General features: G+C 48.5%; 5 protein-coding genes across 5 annotated transcripts; 4 read left to right on the forward strand and 1 right to left on the reverse strand.

The window, feature by feature from the left end:
* Window positions 1-3,506: 3,506 nt before the first annotated feature.
* Window positions 3,507-6,056, reverse strand: EV420DRAFT_1019301 (ankyrin repeat family protein). Its single transcript, XM_060465345.1, has 5 exons — window positions 5,332-6,056; window positions 5,143-5,280; window positions 4,450-5,089; window positions 3,795-4,396; window positions 3,507-3,727 (listed from the first exon to the last, which is right to left on the reverse strand). The coding sequence occupies exons 1-4, from the start codon at window positions 5,761-5,763 to the stop codon at window positions 3,909-3,911; spliced, it is 1,698 nt and encodes a 565-aa protein (XP_060324965.1). The 5' UTR covers window positions 5,764-6,056; the 3' UTR covers window positions 3,507-3,727; window positions 3,795-3,908.
* Window positions 6,057-8,234: 2,178 nt separating this feature from the next.
* EV420DRAFT_1649104 (uncharacterized protein) lies at window positions 8,235-8,663 on the forward strand (the record flags this gene model as incomplete). Its single annotated transcript, XM_060478257.1, has 1 exon — window positions 8,235-8,663. One exon carries the CDS (start codon window positions 8,235-8,237, stop codon window positions 8,661-8,663), a length of 429 nt encoding a protein of 142 aa, XP_060324966.1.
* Window positions 8,664-11,084: 2,421 nt separating this feature from the next.
* EV420DRAFT_1019371 (uncharacterized protein) lies at window positions 11,085-12,131 on the forward strand. The gene is made up of 3 exons (XM_060465346.1): window positions 11,085-11,116; window positions 11,169-11,263; window positions 11,318-12,131. Exons 2-3 carry the CDS (start codon window positions 11,244-11,246, stop codon window positions 11,874-11,876), a joined length of 579 nt encoding a protein of 192 aa, XP_060324967.1. The 5' UTR covers window positions 11,085-11,116; window positions 11,169-11,243; the 3' UTR covers window positions 11,877-12,131.
* Window positions 12,132-16,793: 4,662 nt separating this feature from the next.
* Window positions 16,794-18,789, forward strand: EV420DRAFT_1649106 (uncharacterized protein; the record flags this gene model as incomplete). Its single annotated transcript, XM_060478258.1, has 5 exons — window positions 16,794-17,309; window positions 17,360-18,015; window positions 18,071-18,086; window positions 18,161-18,483; window positions 18,537-18,789. The coding sequence occupies 5 exons, from the start codon at window positions 16,794-16,796 to the stop codon at window positions 18,787-18,789; spliced, it is 1,764 nt and encodes a 587-aa protein (XP_060324968.1).
* A 2,257-nt stretch (window positions 18,790-21,046) lies between these two features.
* On the forward strand, window positions 21,047-21,380 carry EV420DRAFT_1484870 (uncharacterized protein; the record flags this gene model as incomplete). The annotated part of the gene is made up of 1 exon (XM_060470121.1): window positions 21,047-21,380. A coding segment is annotated over one exon (334 nt), but the record flags the coding sequence as incomplete, so codon positions are not given.
* Between the last annotated feature and the right edge of the window lie 588 nt (window positions 21,381-21,968).

Consider the following 21,968-nt stretch of genomic DNA (forward strand, 5'->3'; position numbering starts at 1 on the left):
GGTTAAGCGCCATCCAGATACGCACAGTGTTCCAATACGGTTGTTGCCTTAGCTGAGTAGTTATAGCAATTAAACATCAATATCGATCTCTATAGCGACCTAGTCTCAACGCCTAGAAGACGTAAGAAAAGATGAAGCGAAAGGAGTCGTCGAAGAGAAATCGATCTTGATGATAGTAATGATGCTGAAAACGCTTGTCAAGAGCCTCAGAGCGAAGGAAGCGCGAAACTAAGCTGAATTGGAATACAATGATCAAATCCGCCATCCTCTCCGCAAAGGCATACACCGGCGCCTGAGCACGCAGGAAGGGACAGCTAAGACGCATAGTCAGCCTACCAGAAACATTGACCTGAAAATGAAAACGAAAACGAAACACCCACAACCATCACTCCTCTCACTAAATCTGGTCCACTAATCCCCAATCCGCTCCAACCGAGGGTGTTGGGATTTGGCAATCCGGCATCATGCCAAGTTCGCTTATTAAGGAAGAAGTCTGAGGAAAAGTGTGGAAAGTTCTAGTAAAAGTACATTTAGTATAAAAGTAGGTACTTTAGTGTAGATCCTCATGCGTTTGCAGAGCTCAGCCAAACGCAATACTATTGGCTTGCTACCGTGCATGTGACACTGGGAACGAACCGATACCCCGTTTTCCAACAGAGAGCATACTTGTGCTAGCAATTACAACTGACACTACTATACAGGTTAAACATAGAGACCTAGTCCAAATAGAACGGACCCCAACACTTCCTAAGATCCAATCCTAACATCAACCTCACCATCTCAAATTCTTCATCATTCTCACATTCGGGAAGCCGAACAAAGCCCTCATCCTCACCAAACGTCTCATAGAACGTCCCATCACCCAAGTTCGACTGCTCCTTTGCAATAGCTGAGTTCTGGGCAAAACCTAATGCCCGTTCTGCGAGTATCTGTACCAGTCCGGTTCACCCCACTCTGTCGCATAAGCGGTTCATAGAAGCCATCACACTTTCATATCACCTATGCGGCATTTTCTCCGGAAACTCGTTCTTCGGGCCTCGATCTCGTCGTGTCCCGGACACTGAAGTCCAGCCTTCGAGCCATCCGTGACAATGTTTGGGTATCTTGCGCGCAGGTCTTTCTTTCAAAATACCCTATTTGCGGTTGTGACACGGGAGGATTTCATAAACCGGTCAGCCTCTAGGATCAAAGTTGGTAGGTAGGTAGGCAGTGCTACACAGTACGGTAGGGATCACGGAACTGTAGGGGGATTATGGTTGACCTGGCTATCTCACTCATTCCATAATGGCGCAGAATATCCTCATGCCTGACCTCCCAGTCTTCTACAATAGCAATCTGACTCAATACTCGTCATCCAGCCCAATAATCGATCTAAAAATTTTAGAACCCTCACCTCCAATTCGACCCGAAATGCATCAACCCTTCTTCGACAGGCTTGAGTCCCATGCCATATATTCCACATATCAAGAAAATATTCCTTCCAGGAGTACCCGCCGAGAATTAATCGCCGTTGTACATTTAAGCGCATCCTTAACAATGCAAGGACCTCCCGCTCGAACCTGATCATCGGGTGAATGTCAGCGCCACAAAGCCAAGCTAGGATAGTTACTCATTAAGGCGGATACGTGAATTATTAAATAACGGGCTTTGCATTTCGAGCAGTGGGTAAGTCGCCTTCAGCGCTGATTCGAGCTGCACGAGACGTGCGGTCGGCATCAAGGGCGCCAACAAAGGCCATATGAGGATGCGGAAAACAAGGGTGAGAAGAAGAAATGCGGATATTATTGGGTTTTGGCTGAGAATAGTAGAGGCGAGAAACAAAAGGGTTTGAACATCAAAATCTTCCAACTTGAAGCGAGCCATTGAAAATGGGGAGGGTGGTATTCAACATCATTTCTCTTAAGTAGTACTTGCTCCGGGATACGTTGGGTAAGCTGCACCGCCCAAAGGTCTTAGAACATGGGCCTCAACGAGAGTCCGTTCAACGATAATATATACGATGCACTAGCCAATCAGAAGTCCAGCCAATCAGAAGCCAGAGAATGGCGCTGCGCATCGATGCTAAATCTGCTTTGTTGCGATTGGACGGAAATATGATCTAGAGCCCAGTAGCAATCCAGGCTTGAATTGTTGTTGATTGGTTCCCCTTCATGATATTAATATCCGGTCGCCGAGCTGTTGAAAAGTTTTCAACCAATCGTAGCCTTTCGTAGTCATGTGTATAACAACACAGAAAAGATCTCGTGGATTTAGTGGATCATCCTTCACCCTAGGGCATAGAATGTCTGAACTCAGTGCTGCGGCAGTGGCCGGCCGCTCTCAGTAGAAACACAACGACCTTGCAATAGTTGCATCCAAAGACTTCGCGGCGTGTAGTAAGATCTCGAGAAAGATATTTAATTGTGCGTATTCCAGGCTTACAGTGAAGTAGAATTCCATTGGCTGGACATTGCACTTGCATTGCTTGTGCTTGAGGAACAGACCGGAACAGCGTTGGCGGCTCAATGACCACCTCCGAGTTGGGCATTCGAAAAGATCAGAAGATTTCCTTCTCGCTGTATCCATTCAGTATAGCATAACGGAAATGATATTATTGATTCCAAGACACCGCTTTTTGATCAACTATCATCGATTGTAAAGGGACTCGCTGGGGCCTAGAAAACATACAGCGTAAAGCTCGCAGGTTACCTCGGTAATTGAGTGTGACTTGAATAGATAAAATCAGGACGTATAGTTCAGATCTCCTAGTATGTTCACGTCAATTAAGATAGCAACCGAGAAATCAGAGATATCGCCGGGGGGGATATCAAAAATCTAGAACAGCAGGCTGAAGACGCCGTCGTGAGCTAGGCCTTGTTTCCCCTAAGTAGTCATCGCTATCAACGCCACCTTGATCCAGTGTATACTTCTCATGCAACAGCTGCTTGCTCTACGTTTTCCGGGTGCCCCTTTGACGACTGCCTGGACTATCCATGCTGTTCTGCTCTGGACGCACCTAGATTCGTGGCATGTGGATCTAGTGAAGTCGAATCCAGAGCCTTCGCTTCTTCGCCAGCTAGATGCCATAGCTCCGGCAACTCCTGCGCTATTTTCTGTGTTTGTTGCAGTCACCAGGTCTATTCACGGAGGACATGGTGTGTAGCATTTACCCATCATGACCTCAAAGTTCTAGGCAGTGTACGCCACCCTCAAGTTTTGTCGGCGTCATACTCCTCGCCCGACAAGTTCTGCTGTACAGCGGTAAGTGATCTCCTTTAAGGGCCAGTGCTTCAGCCTACCCGGTCGATGTAATGTCGACAATCAGAAATGCCCTTCGAGGCGCGGTCATACAGACTCATACTGGTTATGAGATGACGTACCTGCAGAACGCTTGTGTAAGAAGGTTTTGAAGACACAGGGATGGAAAGAGCGTACTCAGTTAAGCGCCACCCAGATACGCACAGTGGTCCAATACGGCTATCGCCTTAACTGGGTAGTTATAGCAAATAAAAGGTCAATGTTGACCGCCATAGTGACCTAATCTCAACGCCTAGAAGGCGTAAGAAAGATGAGACAAAAGAGGTCGTTGAAGAGAAATTGATCTTGTTGAAGATGATGCTAAAAACGCTTGTCAAGAGCCTCAGAGCGAAGGAAGCGCGAAACTAAGCTGAATTGGAATACAATGATCAAATCCGCCATCCTCTCCGCAAAGGCATACACCGGCGTCTGAGCATACAGGAATGGACAGCTAAGACGCATAGTCAGCCTACCATGGAAACATTGACCTGAAAAGAAAACGAAGACGAAACACCCACAATCTTCACTCTTCTCGTCAAATCTGGTCCACCAATCCCCAATCCGCACCAACCGAGGGCATACTTGTGCTAGCAATCACAATCGACACTACTATACAGGTTAAACATTGAGACCTAGTCCAAATAGAACGGACCCCAACACTTCCTCGGATCCAATCCTAGCATCACCCTCACCATCTCAAACTCTTCATCATTCACACACTCGGGAAGCCGAACAAAGCCCTCATCCTCACCAAACGTTTCATAGAACGTCCCGTCACCCAAGTTTGACTGCTCCTTTGCAATAGCTGTGACAGCATCCAGAGCATACTCCACCCTCCCACCTTTGGAAAGGTAAAACGAAGTACCCCACTCAAATACCGCGTCGCGTTCAATATCCTGGAGCTTCGGAATTTGAGAGTCGTTCTTTAGGATCTTATAGATGACCTCGAATATGGTCGTGAACCCCCTGTAGAAGGACTTGAACATGTTTCTTTGAAGCGCCGGTGGAAGATAAGCCGTCGTCCCGCATCCGATCATTTCTTCTGAGGCGTCAAGCGCTTCGCCGCGCGTGAAGCTGCTTAGGTCCATCGGTAGAGTGTCCATATAGAAGGCAGCCTGAACTAGAGGTAGATATCAGTTTTCGATCAACTTGGAAAATATCCCTTGATCCTACCTTGCAAAGCAAATCGCATCCGAGGAGAGAGCCAACCGCCGGAGCACTGTCCACATGTGCAGCCAAACGGAAGCTGACCATCACTATCTTCAGGAAGTTCCATCGCCGTCTTCAGTATGCGAACGATTTTGATGTCCTTTTCCGAATTACCCGGCCACGTGCCGAGCATGGCCTCGCAGAATTCGCGGGTTGATTGCATGCTATCCAGCACGCTCTCTAGGGGAGTGACTCCTTCGGCATTGTTGGTATTGTTCAGGTCTTCAGCGACGCCGAGTTCGATGAGCTTGTTGAGAGCGTGAACATTTTGTGCACGCGCAGCAACGAAAACGGGGAGAAAACCTCGGTCATCTGGTACGTGAATACTTGCAGGATCCTTGTCGTAGAAAGACTGAATGACCGTAGTGATATCGGGCGTGTCTTTGTTGACGATAGCATAGTGGAGAGGATACTTCTTCCAGCGCTCCTCATTAATGACATCGAGTCCGCGGGCTATCAGTTCGTTGGAAGGGATAGAGGGGCTTTCTGGAAACTTGTCTTCCAAAGACTCGACGTCGTTCCCGGGTAGAATACGACGAGATGGGTGGTTTGGATTGGGAGAGTAGCCTAAGAAATTTGTACGTCCAATCCGGCGAAAGCCGTTCTGCAATATTATCAGCATATATGCTATGCGAAAGATGTAATTTGAAAACTTACTTTACGGAAAAAGGCAACCAGGATGTCATTCGAAGCATCTCTCGATACCGGCCAGGATATGACGATGTCTTCGTCTTGCACGTACTCAGACTCGAATAGCTTCTGAAGGACGAACGATCCAATTCCTTGTCGTCGATCCTGCACAAGTTCTCAGTGAATACCTATCAAAAGATCTTGAAAGTCTCTCACCTTGTGCACGGTAACATCGACCACATAAATAATCTTTCCAACATTGAGTTCCCTCCCCCAGCAGCGAGTACCACTCCGAAATCCCTCTGAGACAATGTGAGACTTGACCTTGCCGTACTTATCGAACAGAGCTACAGAGAACCGGTGCAGCTCATCACTTTCTTCGTCCAGAATTGAGTGAAAACCATCGCCACAGCGTCCTCGAGAGATGATGAACCCGTCCAGAGAAGCTATCCGACCGCCTGAGTTGCCAGGCTGCACGACCTCCATGCTGATGGTCTGCAGTACTTCAGGACACTCATCATGCGGATTCACCTCAAAGTCCACTACGAGTTCAGAAAGATTGACCATGGTGTAGAGAGGACAGAGAGTGAGATGGTTGTGGTCGAAAGCAAACGAGAAAGTCGTCCGTAAATGGACGTGAGGCGACATTTGAAATTCCCTGATTTGGTCATCACCACCTGAGACTTTTCATGGAGAGTATTGGGTTTGAGTCAGCGCAGCTGTACATCGACAACTTGAAATCTTGAATTGACAGATAAAATACATTTTTCCTCCATGAGATATTGCGTACGGTTCGCTGAACCCTGGCGACTCGGGGGGTTCAAAACGACATCTTGTCCTCCCTAGCGCACCGTTCTGAAGAGCATTTTGGGATGCTGAACAACAGCACATTTGTATATACAACTGCGAGGCATAGCATGTAGCAGAACTGCCCACCGATGACGGCTGACACGAACGAGCGGACATGATCCTTCGCAGAATTGCAGGCAGGAGCTTCTTGAAGGGCATATGTATGCGCTTCCGACCAAGCTTGATTCACAAGACCCTAACCCTGAGAAACGTAAGATAAGGTTGACATTCAACGTTAGGAGAGAAGATATACAAACCCCGTCCTTCCCCAGGCCTTCGCTACTCTCCCTCGAACCATGCTTCAGCGCCTCCCACTCCTTATCATTCCAGCCAACCAAATCTTCTGTTCGTCTGTAAGCCTTTTATTCCGTCATGGATAAGAGGAGAACTCACCACCACGCGAAGACGATGGTGGCGGAGATGACAACGCAGTGTGTGCCTAAATTGCATCTAACACTGGCAACCACGTCGATCGGAAGGGATCTCTCATTGTTCCTGTCTGTGAAGACGCACAGCTGTCACTGTTCGCTGCCCTGATGCGTTGCATACGAAGCTTACACAACAGCAGATCACGCGATCTCCTGCTACCTGTTCTTCTTCAACTCTGCTATCGTCATGTCCCCCTGCGATCTCAAACAGAAAGTGATACACCGGAAGTCGTACATTCACCGTTACGACCGAACGGTGGAGAGACGATGATGGTATTCGACCCGCCATAGCGCCTGGCGAGCGTCCGAGTTGTTGATTATAATGGTAGCATGAACGACACAACGACGAATCCGCCTCTTCCGTCAACGGCTGCTATGCATCCGCTGTCTCTACAGCTAAGAGGTGAGGCATCGGTTCCCATCGCGAATGTTCTATGGCATGCTCTAGGCATCCCCACTGCACATTGCCGCTCCTCGAAGACCAAGACGACGTGCCTCTGAAAAGACACCGAAGTATGCAGAGAGAAGTGGTTCAGCGGTAGGGACTTGTGCGAAGAGAAAGATGCAGGTTATGAGACTCGGCGTGTTGCGTACAATGGACGGTGGGGGTGGTAGGGCTGGGATATCCGTTCAGCTGAAGACTTCGATCATATGCCCTATAAGCATGCATCAGCTACGATAGACAGAAAAAGGCAAAGGACTTACCGACACTGATGTGATTTTTGCGTGAATGCTAGCCCATGAAAGGGCGATGACGACGTTGAGAGTGGGCGACCCTTAACCCTAAGAAAACTAGGGTTAGGGTTGTCTGTCCTCTCTGGAAGGGGTACGTCGGCATCCCTCCAGGTTTTTACTGCTATTCACTTCATCCAACGTGAGGTAGTCAAAAGGCCTCCGCGTCTTTCCCGTACAGACATTGGTCTGCTTTCCCTGTATATCATGAATCACCAGTGCGCCAAGCGCCCAGTCACACAGCGCTACCCCGGAGGGGCGAGCATGATGACAGCCTAATCCGATAAATGAGAGTCGTGCAAAGTTGGTATTGCAATCGCAACACCACGTCATCCAAATCTTGTCATTTTGATCTTGTTAGCGCCAGACGAATACGTGCTGAAGAGTTTACCCTATCTAAGGACCTGTTAGCCTGCCGCTAGAGAAATAAAGATGCGGGAAGTACTTGAGGATGCAACAACACCTGCTGATACAAACTATCTCGCTGTGGTAAACAGTTGGTACCATTGAAAGAAGCAGAAGGAGATATCCCAATTCAACGACAATGACAATTTGACCCAAGAAAGCTTGGCCTTCGACCTACACAAATAGAAATTTTTTCGGGAAGATCTTGCTGGTGAAAATCTAGAGCGTAGATAGGTACCCGCGGACCAAGAAGTCAGGCATGCTGATGAATGGGGAGATGTTGGTTCTGAAACATGTTAAAACAAGTGCTTCGTCAATTGCATGACAAGCGTTACCTTTTCGTGGGTGGGTAGAATTGGTTGTTGAGACCCGAAGCAGGGAAGAATTCGTGAGCATGAAAGAAAGACGCTGTATCTTTGTTCGAGGCCAGTGAGAAGACTTCCGTTTGTTGGGACTGGAATGGATTTGATTCTCCGCCGCTTGCGGATACCGGGCCAATATGGGATGGAGAACGTGAGCCAAGCGCGACAAAAGCAGAAAATATCTGAATTGTATCAAAAAGAGGCACCGGGAGGCGCCCAGGTGCGGAATGATATACTTGGTAAAACGGACCGCTTGCACCGGTTTGATCAAACTACAAAAACGCCACCATCAGAATTTAAGGACTTCAGAACAGCACCCACACTCACTTTACCCCACTGCAATATGAGCGCAGCATTCTCTCAGAGCGTTTCCCCTGTTGCGATGATCACACAGGCTGCTACCACCATTGAAAAAACTCTTGACATGCCAAGCGTCTCCCCCCTACCGATGGCAACCACTCGTCCAAACCCAGGAGCATATGTGCAGCCGACCATCATACAGTGCCATGACCCCGTTGCGCGCAGTCTCGCTACCGTGGCAGTATTCTTCGCCATCGGTATGCTTATCCTTACCACTCTGTTGGTATTGAAGATCCAAAAGCTGAAGGTTAGGGTGGGGCGCTGGGAATCGGCCGGGGATGATCACGAAGTGCTGTTCAGTACGCCCAGCGACGCGTCCATGTATGGAGACGAAAATAAAGCGCTGCTGGGCGGAGTGGTGGAGCCGGCACTTGCTGAAGGGGCGCAGGCGGGAAGCGCCGTTCCGCATTGATGGCAGAGAGAACAAGCAAGCCGTCAGTTGCGGAAGAAGAGAACCAGTATTCGTGAAAAGCGTGGGAAGGGGTACAGGACTACCTTGTTGGACAGACAGATGAGCGTTAACTTCATCACAATTGAAAGTTACGTACTGCTGGCATTTTTTCCATCTAACATTCCACCATCGTATTATTCTATCATTATCGATATTCCCTCTCAAGCGTCACTACTGGGCGCTTCTCCTCGCACTAGAATACCTGTCAGGATGTATAGATGATCAAGAAAAATGCACTGACCTGAATTATCATCCTGGTCAAAGTACTACGCTGCATCATTTGGCACTCACTCCCCGAAATTATCGTAGTCTCGTTCCGTTCCTTAGCCCTAGTAGGCCTGGTTCTCGCTTGCACAGGATCCTGAATGGTGAAAACTTCCCAACTGCGCCCGGTGATGGTCAGATTGACTTTGACCTAGTTGAATATGTAAACGCGTCGAAACAAGGAAGAATTACTCACATAACACCTTCCATTCAATCATTCAATCACTATGTCTCCGTAGCATATTTGAGGTAAAACATAGCTCATGCATGCTACTTCGCCCACTGCTGCCATAGAAATACACCTGATATATAGTTTCTACAAATTGCCTAGGATTGAGTGAATCTACAACAAGAATGACGAGATTAGTGCACCTACAGTTCGTCGTTGGCTAGATTCTGATGACGGTGATGAACGTCAACTATGATGCCGATAGGTCCGTACGGATGCGGACCTTGAATTGTGGTACCGGCACCTTCGGCACTGGCTATTCCGGTCCGTGAGGAAGGCGTAATTTCCAATTCATCGCGTGACCGTTGTAACCCTAACCCTCTGACTCGCGACTTGTCTTCTACACTCTTCTTCCTAGTGTCCTCTCTATACCCTCGCCATACGGGATTGTATCCTGGGTATCTTATTGTTTCCTTCTATACTTGTCTCGCTCACTTTCGCAAAGAATACAGCACCGGGCCAATACACTGCAGGATTCAGAAAAATGCCCTTTTATTCAAATTGCGACTGGGGCCGAATGCGATTTGAACAAACCTCTTAAAATACGCAAAAAAGGACGAATGCTAAGCCTCTCGAAATTCTCCAGCTTGGATATATTTTAGCATGTCTATGGCAGTTGCTCCGATTAACTACTCTATTTCCTGGAAGACATTTCTTCTCCGGTCATCGAGCTCAATGAAAAGGCATTTCAAACGCGTCTCTCTCGATCTTGACTTCGTACAGATGGCCGGTGTAGCGTGATTGGATATCTGGTACTAACAGAAACAAAAACTCAGCAAGTGTATTGCATTCTTGAGACAGCAGAGTACACTGTGCGTACTCACCGTTATTCATGTCTTCGTTTCGCTTACCTCAGGTGCAACCGATTACCGCTAAGGAAGAGACCCTTGAGGTCAATAATCAATATACTGCCGTTACCGTCGCGTGTACGCAGGGCTCAGCTCAAAATGTTGGAAAGTAATACAGTATACTAGGTATGTGTGACCATTTGTCAAGCTCTCTCGTGCTCACAGGGATGCACGGATGCAGGATGAGAGATTCCAGCTCTTGAAGTAACGATTATGCTTCCGGGCGTGTCTAGGTGTATTCCTTGAGAGCGTTGAGGCGTTTGTCGGAAAAGAATTGTCGTACCAAAGACTAGCGCCATTTATCCATCGAGACGGTTGTCTGGTGTCAATCGGTACTTGGTTTCAAGCTTCACCACTTACTGAACCAATATTCATTCCCGCTATAGATTTCCACTGGTTACACCCGAGGCGACAGTTCGTTCTTCCGCCAGTGAAACCCAGGGGTTCATACCGGTAGCCCTGTCATGCTTGCTTCTCTCATGAAGTGAGCCAATCGAACATCTGCTAGAAGTCATGTCAACTGACTCCTTCTTTGCAGGCTTTGGCTCAATGTTTTCCGCATTCCGCAATTGTGTCTCCAGATCGCAACGTCGTATCAGAGCATCTTTATACACTGTTCATCGGTGCCACATTCATACGAAATCGGTGCTGCGGCCAGCCACCGTAAGTCGGAGGTCCTTGAGGTCAATACACTGCGGTGAACCAGTACCGTCGTGGTGCACGCTGAGCTCAGCCCAGAATGATTGGAGAGTGGTACTATGTATGTGTGACTAGTCACTATTCCTCGGGCTCTCCTGGGCTCACAGCGATGTACAGGCGCATATACTCCAGCCTTGATGTGACGAGTATTCTTACAGGCGTATCTAGATGTCTTCTTTGAGAGTATCGAGACGTTCCTCGCAGAAGGTTGTCGTGTTCAACGACTAGAATCATTTTGTTTACCCTCGGCGCCTGCCTCGTCAGGGATCACTGCACCGATTCCGTTTACCCTACTTTGGACCTCTGGAATGATCATGATAATGTCCTCATTTTCTTCAAGATGGCCATGAAGCGCTCATGTTTGGCGTGTATTGGTTCGTGGCTTTATCTCTCGCGGGGCCCATATTCATTCCCGCTACTTTCTAGTTACAACCAGGGAGATGGTTCATCATTCAACCATTCTTCCGCCGGTGAAGGCCAGGGTTTATAACAGCAACCCCCATGCTCGCTTCTCTAATAAGGTGAGCCTGTTGAATAATTACTGAAAATAATGTTGACTAAATCCTTTCTTGTAGATTTCCCCAGTTCTCTGGCCGCCTTCGGTCGTTCTGTCCCCAGTTTGCAGTATCGCATCAGATTACTCTGGCACAGTCCATCAGCACCGCAACGATACAAAAACAGTACTCGCCAAGCAACCGTAGTTTCGGAGTCTCCGACCTTTATTTGCACTATGCTGTCCACGTTGATGCTCCTCGGTCATACGCTTTACTGAGCGCCCCACAGAACCAAACTCCCATTTCTCGTGTACCGGTATCTTGTCTCCGAGAGCACGCAGGTAGAGCGGGCGTCAACGAACTACTGTCTTCGTTTCCAAGCTCCTCCGAACTCATGAGTCAGACGATATGTCGCTTAAGACGACAAGGCGTCAGTCGCGTCTTGGACATCGCCTCGAGGCGGCAGGATCTTAACATATACGAGAGACTTCTGTTGGACTCGCTTCGAGATGACAGGAGGGGAAGGATGGAATTGGAGCTAAGCCTCGTTTCCGCCGTCGTGGATAAATTTCGTACGGAAGACTGGGGAAAGTGTAGACGAATCGTCTCCTGTTTGAGCTTGACGAGACGATTCCGGTGATAGGCGTGATCACTAACCCCAAACACAGCAGGGGATGTGTGTTCTTCTTTCGCTTAGAAAGAAAACGCGAGGAGTTCCGTCCGTTCCCACTCCAAACACTGTCTTCTGAAAATCTCATCAATGGCAATGGATTGTGCCGGTGGAACTCGCACAGCGTATTGAACGCTCTGCAAAACATACGGGACGCGTGTTCTGCTCTTCACGAGTATTACCTCGTTCGACAGAAGATGTAAACGCCAGTAAACTTCTCATTTCGCTTGTAAGGGCGGGTCACTCCATTTTTCATGAAACTTCCTTGCGGATGAGGTGTTCTCCCCATCACGAAACACCATTGAACAAGCGCTGCCTTTACGAAGCCACGGAATCAGATGCATGTCGCATTCATGCACCAATGACCTGACTCGATTGTCAGTATGATGCTGAGCATCTGCCGCCGCCATTTTCTCATTTCCAACGACCACCAGTCATTTGCCTATGTGATAACGGTAGTGCTACGCAATGAACTGTTTCTTAATGTGCTTGGGGAATCGCATAGTGAGTCATAAATAACGATGTACAACTTCTTGCTCACAATGCCGTCACATTAGTGATGATCGATGTTTTGGCAACCTCCTGGACATTCGTGACGAAGTAGTATCGATAGCGCAAGTCGGCGCAGAGCTCATCATGGAGCGACGGTCCTTCACTGCATCCGGTCGCTTCTCAAAAGAAAGCTCGCCACGTTTCGCAGACGTGGCGACGACTATCCTCAAGGAACAATATAATATCGGTAACAGTTCCATGGGTCAATACACTTCTTTGTTTTCGGCAGGATATTGATGACCTTCTCAGCTTGCGATTATAACAACCGACAATGGGGTATTCATTTGAGAATGTAAACAGTCATGTATCGATGCAAATAGAAGCCCACAGTCTTGGTCTTGTTCTCTCAAACCGAACCAAATGAGCCAGTTCCGCAGGCCTTCACTACCTTCGAAAATCCTGGGACCGTTCGTTCTTCGGCTTGATCCACGACAGTCCTGCGACGCATCGTGGAAGAATACAGACCAGACTTGGGATATCGACGCTATGCAATTGCCCAGAATGCTCAACTCCATGATGTCCGTTGGTAGGGAAGCGGTCTGCAGACATAAGGAGATTCACATTGCCCCTAGATGAACTGTAGCGGCCTGCCGCATCTGCTAGTCCCCATTTGTTAGCATTTCTCTGTATCATTTCATGATTCCTGCTCACATTTTACGTTGACCAGGAAACCTCGCTTTCATATTGAGGTTAAGCATTTCGGCCTGTGCCGTCGCAGACTCCCGTTCGCCATATGTTACCTTGATGGAGCTCGAGCAGCCAGTCTGCATGGCCGATGAACTTTCCAGAGCGTCCTGGCGACTATTTTTGGTCGCGCGTATCTTCCACGACATCTGTCTAGAAGAAGACAGCTTCTTTGCCTCGATTTTTCTTCGTGCTGAATTCATAACCACGGCCGTTTTCACACCGGAAAGCGTGTATGATGATATCTCGGCAATTGTCCATTATTTATGGTGCATTTCATTGGTACAGGTGAGCTACTTGCACGTTACCGGGCACGACACTGACCATCGTTCCAGAGACGCTTACAATGGCAGTAGTTCCTCATTCTTATCGAGGTGTTTTTTTTTGTGTCCCGCGAAAGGTCGATCATCCACAAATTCTGTAAAACTGATCATGCAGTTTACCACAGTTTGGAGGAGCATGCGGCAAGCAAATTCGTGGCCGTATAGAAAAGGACAAGACTCGTGATAAGACAAGCCACATGGTACGCGCTCTGCGGCAGCGCAGCACCGCCGTATCACCATTTTCGGGGCGCTGTCTCTCGGGCATTCCCTTAGCACTGTCATCAGCTCCACAGTCTGGCAGCATTAGCCGACTTGAACCATGATTGGGGCCAATCACGGTGACTGTTCCTCGCCGACGATTCGCAGCTATATCTCCCAGGAGAAGAAAGATCTCGTATGGTTGGGCGGGCTTTGAGCTCGTTGGTGTGTCTAGCATCCAAGACTCTGCGTGCTGCGGCCTCTTCGACAACAGGGCTTCTGGACAAGGCGAGATCTTTTGTCGTCTCAAGTGGCGCTGGTTTAGGGACGCTGGCTGGCGGGATAGTCAAGCAGTCCAAGTGATGGGCGCCGCATCTCATTATCCTCATTGCTATACACGACCCGCTGACTCCACTACTATGACCGAGCTTTTTTTCCTTGCTTCTTGTCGGATCTCCCGCGGACTCTCACCGAATATCCCTGAGACCGCTTTCCTTTCACATATCATCTAAGCTATGTTCGTCTTTATGTCATAGACCGTAGCAATGACGATATTCATCCTAGCCGAACTCTGAAGATCTTCCTCTGTATCACCACAATTTGTATGTCTTGCCGCATGATCCCTTCGTGCCCTGATTATGATCCACAGGACGAATCGTCGTCATTGTCGACTAAGCGTGAAGCGACGATCTGATATCTCAGCAACTTGGCCAAAATGCGATTCTCATTGTCATGCTTTCCACGAGGATCAAGCGGTCAGGGCTGTACAATCTTCTTGTACCACTTGATTTCGTCCATACCTCTTTCCGGCCCCGGCTTTCTGTCCACGGCTAGACGTAGGGCATCATCGTCCTGACTCAGAATGCGAAGGAAGTAATTTAACGCGGCGCGCTCATCTGAGTAACCACCAGCCATGACTAGCTCACTCGTAGTAAGCAGCTATTTCGGGGCAAGAACTGGCGAAAATTCGTCGACAACTTGTGGATAACACACGGGCTTCTGTTTAGACATCTTGAACACTGAACAGGGAGATCTGTCGGCTTTATCGTTGAAGGAATGACGTATGTATTTTCGGTAGTCCAAAAGATTTTATCTCTAATTCACTTGTTCTCCTCGTATCATGACTGGTTCGAATCAGTCGCCTGCCATAGGCCTCTCCGTGGCCCACGATGTCAGGATGGAACTTTGACAGAGGTGTGTTCTTTCCACTGGTTGCAGTTTGTATTGATGTTATATCGGATTCAATATAGTTTTCCACGCCGCTCATCGGGGGTGGCGTCTCTTCGCATAGACGGCATGGTGCCTCGCGTTGCTAGGCTTCGTAGGTCTCGATTTTGTCTCGGTCGACAACTATGGCAACTTCCCTTCGACTAAGAATGTGTTACGTCCGTGCTTCCGCGAAGAAATCTCGCATGTCGCCTGATATCCTACGCGACTGTTGCGCCTTTTTAACATCGAATCTCAGCCACCAGATCTTCCGGTTTGTACGCACGACATCTTAATGTTCTTGCCCTTGAATCAGGAACGAACCGAGGCGCTTGTGAGTGCAACTGCGAATCACGGCAGCTGTTCAGTTGGACCAAGCTCAGAATCGGCTTTAAATATGCTTTCAGATGTTCGGATCTTTTGGTTTCAGTAAGCCTTGTGGGTCTTTAGCTATCCATGCTGCATCACGCTTTATTAATAAAACATACATCTTCACAGATATCGATGAAGTTTGATTTGAACCCTTGAATTCGAAACCTAACCCCTTGACGCTATCATCAGTGCCTTGATATTCTTAGGCTTCCTCTTTTCCCTCCCTGCCACAATTTACTGTTTTCATCCAGACAGAAGGGTCAAGGTATATGTACACCTGAAAGCAGTGCCAAGAGTTCCTTATTCTCGGTCCCTACTCTACGCTTATCGACATGCCGATTTAGCGCAGCCGTCTTCCCGACGCCAATTGCACCCGATTGGCTAGCTTCCTCATTAAACCGGATTCTCACCTCTCCGCACAACGTGCCGGAAGATTTCTTGTTCATTTGAGAACTTCGCACTTCTAAACCCGCGACACCCGAACCGCTGGCATGGAATACAGGAACTAGCTCAATAGTACTCCCCATTGTGCATCATCCATTGACTATAAACAGCGTCCTCAGAGATTCTGCTAACACTGATGTATTGGATGATCTGCCGCATTTTGGGGCCTTTTCACTTTCCTCCTTGGCGATATTCGGTGCCTTACCAGATGCACAGCGCGTAGGCCATACGCCGCCAGGCTGCCAGTGCAGTTACATCCATCTCGAACACTTCTCAACGACCTGGTTCATCTCCATCATCCTGTTTCCACTGATCGCTGTGAGGAGGCGTGCTCACGACAATACTTATGTGATCATTGCCAATCCTTCGAAGATCCCAATTCATTCGCTATTTTCCAGACCCTGTTGGGATCCGAGTCTGAAATGGTGGCGCGGTAGAATTTCTTCAGTCTTCTGTTGGATCTCCTTCCTTCTTCGTTCGCTATCCATGCCGAGAAGTAAAGTAAAGAAGCGGACGTGTGATACTCTTAATACACAAATTGACTTTCTGGATTTCTGCCATTCTTTACCGCTGATGCTTGGCAGTGTTTTGCGACGACATTGTATTCATGCCAAATCTGATTCTGCGCTGACGTTTTGCGTTCCCGTCTTATGACTTGCAGAAGAACGGTCGAAAGTACTTTGGTGACCCAAAATCACGAGTGAGTAGGACAGTCTTCCGATACAGAATGCCTGAAAACTGAAGCCTCTTCTCAGACATCAGTTTAAGGACGCAGTTGAGTTGTGCCTTGATTCGGGTTAAGATCGTTCTTGGGAACAACTGTAAATCTGGGATTCGAAGTGCAGTTTCTCCTATATACCGTCTTATAGCACAGTCTTTCGTGGTCTCGTATTAGACTCGTGACACGTTGCCACTGGTGACGGGATACACGTGATCCCGACAATGTTTGTGACAGTTCGCGTTTTCGACCCCTTTTCGAAGTTCGTGGGTTGCCACTCACTCTACCATTGTTCCATTCCCATATCCGTACTCCCTATCATTGGACTCGGAGTACTCGCCACTCTCGCCTCTGCTCTCTCCTACCATTGTTTTATAGTACTTGCCCATAATGTTCACTGATGATCTCGAAACCGGTTTTCGAGGCATGTTCTCAAAGGCAAAATTTGCCGAAGCAATTGTGAAGGATCACAATAGCCGACAGAAACAGAAGGACTCGGAGCAGAAGGACCTTCCCAAAGCTCCAAGCTCAGCCATTCAGAATGTCCGGAAGCGAGCCATTCTTCGAGATTGGCCTCGAGATCCCAAGGGCCCCGTCATGAAATCGACACCTCCTGGTAAATTCGCAGGTAATAACCAGCCTTTGTGGGGTGCCACTGTACTGGATTTTTTCCGCACGATGCGTATACCGGATTGTCCATATCTATCGACGATCTCTACTGGGAGCAAGCTCTGTGCATGGATGAAAGAGATTGGAGAGCTTGAGCATGCGAAAGACGAGATCGCCTGGGCTGAGCAGGAGGCGGAACCTGAGGAGCTATTCCCATGTGATATGGCACTGATACTCAGGGATGATGACCATCGACCACCTTTCATACAAAAAGGGTTCGATGAAAAGTTTAAAATCGTACGTTAGAAGATCTCCCTCTTGTAAGTAAACTCATAAGTTTTTCCTAGGAAGGAGGCAGAATTTCCGCCCAGCGCTACGTTCACTTCCAAAACCGTCTTCCACTTCATTTACTTCCCGAGAAATTAATCGTTCATGATCCGGACGATACTCTGCATGTCCATCCTGGTAACTGCCGACCCGCTGAAGAACGCTCTATTCCCCGCACCTACAAGCTTCATCTCACCCAAGAGACTCGAGACGCCATTACTAAGGAACGAGCAAAGCTCAGCGCGGCTGCTAAAGACAAACCCAGGGAAGGTCGTATTTATGCCACCGCTTCCGAGGAAATCAGGACTGGCAAAGTGAAGGAAGGTCCAGTCATTGAAGCGACTTTCGCAGTGTTCCCCCGTGCCCCACCTACACCTCTTTCTACTCCCGAAGCTCACCTGTACATCAATTCTCACGACCGCCTTGGCGAAGGTCACCACTCGTATGTCTATCGTGTTGCGTGGGAGATTCCACGCAGCCTGGTAATGGAACCGTCCCTCTGTGAAACATGCATCCAGGAGGCGCTCTTCAAAAAGCTCAGAGAGGAAGAACCCGAAGCGAAGATCGACGAGACGCAGCCTCTTGATATGCAGATCGAGGACCTGATGATAGCTATCGCTACGAAGCACGGGAGGCAGGGAAAGATGTGGATCGAGGAAAGGATGAGGCCTGGCGAGTAACTGGAGATTGTCGATGGCGCGGGTGAACCACGGAAGACCATCATCACTGAGGGCGGTCAAGATTCCCGTACGTGTTATGAAGGTCCCTCCCGTCGGGTCCTTGTTGACGTCAAGTGGACAACTCCCGGGAATTTCTGCCAGCACGAAGAGATACGTAACCAAGCCCCGACAACGTTCAAAGTCAGCGTCGGAGCCAAACTTTCTGTTCAGAACGACGGCCATCTCGAACGCGAGGCGAGGAACTACCAAAAATTCCCCGAGCATTTCTTCCAGCACTGGAGCGGGTATAATGTTATTGATCCCCTTCACGATCCTACGCCTGCGCTTGCGGTCGTACCTCAGTTTTACGGCTATTATGTTCCGGAGGAGGGTGAAGCGAAAGAAGGGGAATACCTCAGTCCAATTATGCTCCTGGAAGATTGCGGCACGCCTGTCAACGTCAACGAGCTGGACATAGATGACCGGTACGTCTGGTTCTTCTTTCCGGGACACCCGGGCTAACCAACGCCCATTTCAGACACGAATGCGCTTCTTTACTCTTCCGCATGCATTGCGAGGGGTGGCTGCACAACTCGTTCTTCCCAAGGAACATCCTCATGCAGCACGGCGACATGACTGATTGGCCGATCTTCCGGAAGAAAGAAGATCGACGCTTCCGTCTCATAGATTTCGGACGATCGCAGTATTTTCCTCCCGGGGAGTCCAGGAGGAACTTTGGGAATTCGAGATCCGTAGAAGAGATGGAATGCCAGAAGATGTTAGATTATTAATGTTCTCGCTTGATTTGGACCTGCTTTCGTTGTGTTTTGTTGTTATCGTTGTTATGTTGCACAGAATTTTCGAGTCACTATATGTTGGGATTTTGCCGGAAAGTTCTAGAAGGGGCAATCCGGCATCAAGCCGAGAGTATCTGAGTAAGCACGAGAGCAGTAGAAAGTTGTAGTATATTCTAGATTACAGTCTGAAGTAGTATAAATATTGGCTCTGTAGGAGCCATAGAATAATAACAGTCTCGAGTGAATGGTTATATCTCGATCCCGGGTACCTGAGGATGTTGAAACGAAGAAGCCCCAGATGAAGCGAAGTACAACGGAGAAACTCGGATGATCAGGCCTGACTTAGTACTCGGACTTCCGCGGACACGCTTGGCTTGCAGCAATGTATGCTGAGTTGTGGTCACGTTCTGTAGATTATAGTAGAATTAAAAGACATTTTTACTCTGCTACTGGCTCAGAAACAGTTGATAAGGTCCATTGGGGTAAAACATCAACACCGACAATGTTCGGCTTATTGCGGGTGGTCAGCATGTGCAAACAGATCGCGATGTGCAAATTTCGACACAGCACGGCTTTCTCTAGACCCACAAATAAAATTATTGTGCATTACTGATCATACTTAGTGTTGTTCAGTTGTAAAATTTCTAAAAACGAGGTTGTAATTTGTCGACATAGAATGTTTAACGTTTAACGCTAAAAAGCGGGCTTGAGTCTTGAGAAAGCCAGTGATGTAATGATAAACTGAGGCATTGACAATGGCATTGCGGCAGTAACTTCCACAATAGTCAAGAAAATACCATAGTACCATAGTACCACTGAAAAATCATGATACCTGGAGAGTCGACAATGCATAGACTCTCGAGTGTCGGAGTCTCGAAAACATCCATTTTCATTTCTTCATGTACATTTATTATTTTCTAGATGCTATCGACTCAACACTGGCCTCGGGCAACCCCCAGGCAATCCGGCAGATAAATAGCGAGGTGCCAAATAGTTGCTCAGGAAGCGGATGATACCGAAGCGGAGGATCGAGATATAACCACTGACTACAAACTCGAATAATAAGTACATATCAACTGGCCTTACCAGCCAGGAGTCTACCCTGCGCAACACTGAGGGTTCCAACACTATATACGACGTTTTATAATGTCTGTGTCTTCCTCAGGCTCCCCCTTGTATTTTACTTTACGACCATGTACAGCCAACCAAATCCAATAAATATTATTCTACACACAGATAATGTTATCATACTAGAATCTTCGTGACCTTCATAGGGACTCATCCATGGTATTAACTCAGCCCAACTGAGCGAGTTAATCATCAAGCCGTCAAGTAACTCAGCCGCTTATCCTTCGCAATGAAGTCGGACATTGGTGTAACATGAATCCCGTCCTTCCCTAGCACAGGACTGATGTCGCACAGAGTGGGCTTTGAACACATATTATAAAGCCGCTCGTTCTTCTCTCGCAGAATAAGGGTTGGCTGGCCAGGAAACACGCGCTGAAAAAAGAGCTGCAGTTAATACTTGGTTAGACGCTCATACGTATTGCGCGGAACAGTGGCGGTGGTGGTGGTGGTGGTGTTACTGGCGCCAGGTCCCAATAAGGAACGGCTGGGTCCACAGCCCTGACATGGCGAACCATGCGCTGTGGCTGCAAAGGCTCATACCGTTGTAATCACACTGTTGAGTGCGTCTCACGGAGTAGAGACTCTTCGCAGGGTACACAATTGAATGAAAAGTGATGGGGATGAGCACAATCGAACATGGAGAACCAGTTAGCATTGGTGTACACCTCGAAAATCCGGTGCAGTGTATGATTGTTGTAAACGCGGGTTCCAAGGGTAAGGAGCGTTTTCGTAGGCCTCTGCAGGCTCGTCAAGGCTAACTGGCATCGCCACGTCACCTTTAGGCTCCGCCTAGAAGCGCCGCTTCATCCGGGAGAGTGAGGCCTTTGCTCTGTCTCAGTTTTCGGTGCCAGAATTCTGGCGGAGGTCGAAAAACTGAGAGACATCGGGGCAGTTGTCTCACTTGCACCCATTCTTCTCCCTGCAATCCAAGGTGAGCTGAGCTTCGCTCGCTCCCTCAGCTTTACACTCATTACAAACCCTTCATCCCAGGTTGCACAGTAGGCTTTGCCTACTTATTTATCCTCTTACTCTACAAGCCTTTAATCAGCCCCCGTGTGCCTGAAGTTTCATTCACCGTTTCGCTTTTTTCGTTCATTTCTCCTTCGAAATCTAAATATCATTCATGCTGGACGAACGAAGCACTGATAATGTTGCTGCACTTGCTAAGAAATGTGAAGATCTTCTCAAAGGTTGCGTCAACGGAGATTTCGATGTCGAAGACTTTGCCCTCAAGCTTCGGGCTTTGGGGATCACTCCCGAGGTCGCGGCCGACTATGTCCAGCAACTGCAGCAGCATCTCACACAAGCTGGTCCCAAAAGATCTGGAGACAATTGGCAAGACAACGACGATGAGGGCAATGGTGACGAAGATGACACTGACGCGCCAGAGCGAGGGAGGACACCAGCAGGTCTCACCACAGAACAAGTCGAAAATTCCGGAGGGAACGAGAACAGAGGTTGGCCATGGAGGCAAAGGAGCAAGAGGCTAATAGACTGCGTGCGGTCGAAGACGCGGCCTGGGCAAGTCTGCATGTGAAGCTCCACACACTCAGGACTGCAGGATCGCTGGCGAAGCCTGGCACAGATGCCACAAGCTTACTCGCCGGTCTTCTTGGTCTCGACACATTCTCTGCTCAGAAGTCAACTTCAATCTCTTCTACTGTTCTCGCGCAAGCACCGCACATTGCGACACTTGTCTCATCTGGCATCTCTGACCCACATATTGCGGAGACGTTCCATCTCCGCCAACTCTATGCCACTGAGAAGTCTTTCGACAACCTTATCGCCTTCCTTCAGGCCCTTCCTCTCAAGGAGCCCATTGCTCACCCATTCTGGCGTCTTATCATCCAGGACCACTACGTTGACTTCCCAAGTTCTTCGCCTCCATGGATCGAGGCTACGACCACAATGAGGATGCTAAGGAATTATTTGCAGGTTTTGCGATCGTTAAAAAGGACACCTCATCTGCAAAACGACCAGTTACGTCCGAGGCGGACTGGTATCAGTGTTTTTGACGCCTGGTCAAAGGGTGTTGTGTCCCTCTA

Source organism: Desarmillaria tabescens (assembly GCF_030435595.1).
Source record: "Desarmillaria tabescens strain CCBAS 213 chromosome Unknown EV420scaffold_56, whole genome shotgun sequence".
Taxonomy (NCBI): Eukaryota; Fungi; Basidiomycota; class Agaricomycetes; order Agaricales; family Physalacriaceae; genus Desarmillaria; species Desarmillaria tabescens.

What these genes read in the sequence shown, in the direction of transcription:
- EV420DRAFT_1019301 (XM_060465345.1), bottom strand. Translation starts at nt 5,763, where the DNA reads ATGTCGCCTCACGTCCATTTACGGACGACTTTCTCGTTTGCTTTCGAC. An exon ending in TCGATGTTACCGTGCACAAG is followed by an intron (nt 5,281 to 5,331) that starts GTGAGAGACTTT and finishes GAACTTGTGCAG; the next exon opens with GATCGACGACAAGGAATTGG. An exon ending in TGGTTGCCTTTTTCCGTAAA is followed by an intron (nt 5,090 to 5,142) that starts GTAAGTTTTCAA and finishes ATAATATTGCAG; the next exon opens with AACGGCTTTCGCCGGATTGG.
- EV420DRAFT_1019371 (XM_060465346.1), top strand. Translation starts at nt 11,244, where the DNA reads ATGCTCGCTTCTCTAATAAG. An exon ending in ATGCTCGCTTCTCTAATAAG is followed by an intron (nt 11,264 to 11,317) that starts GTGAGCCTGTTG and finishes CCTTTCTTGTAG; the next exon opens with ATTTCCCCAGTTCTCTGGCC.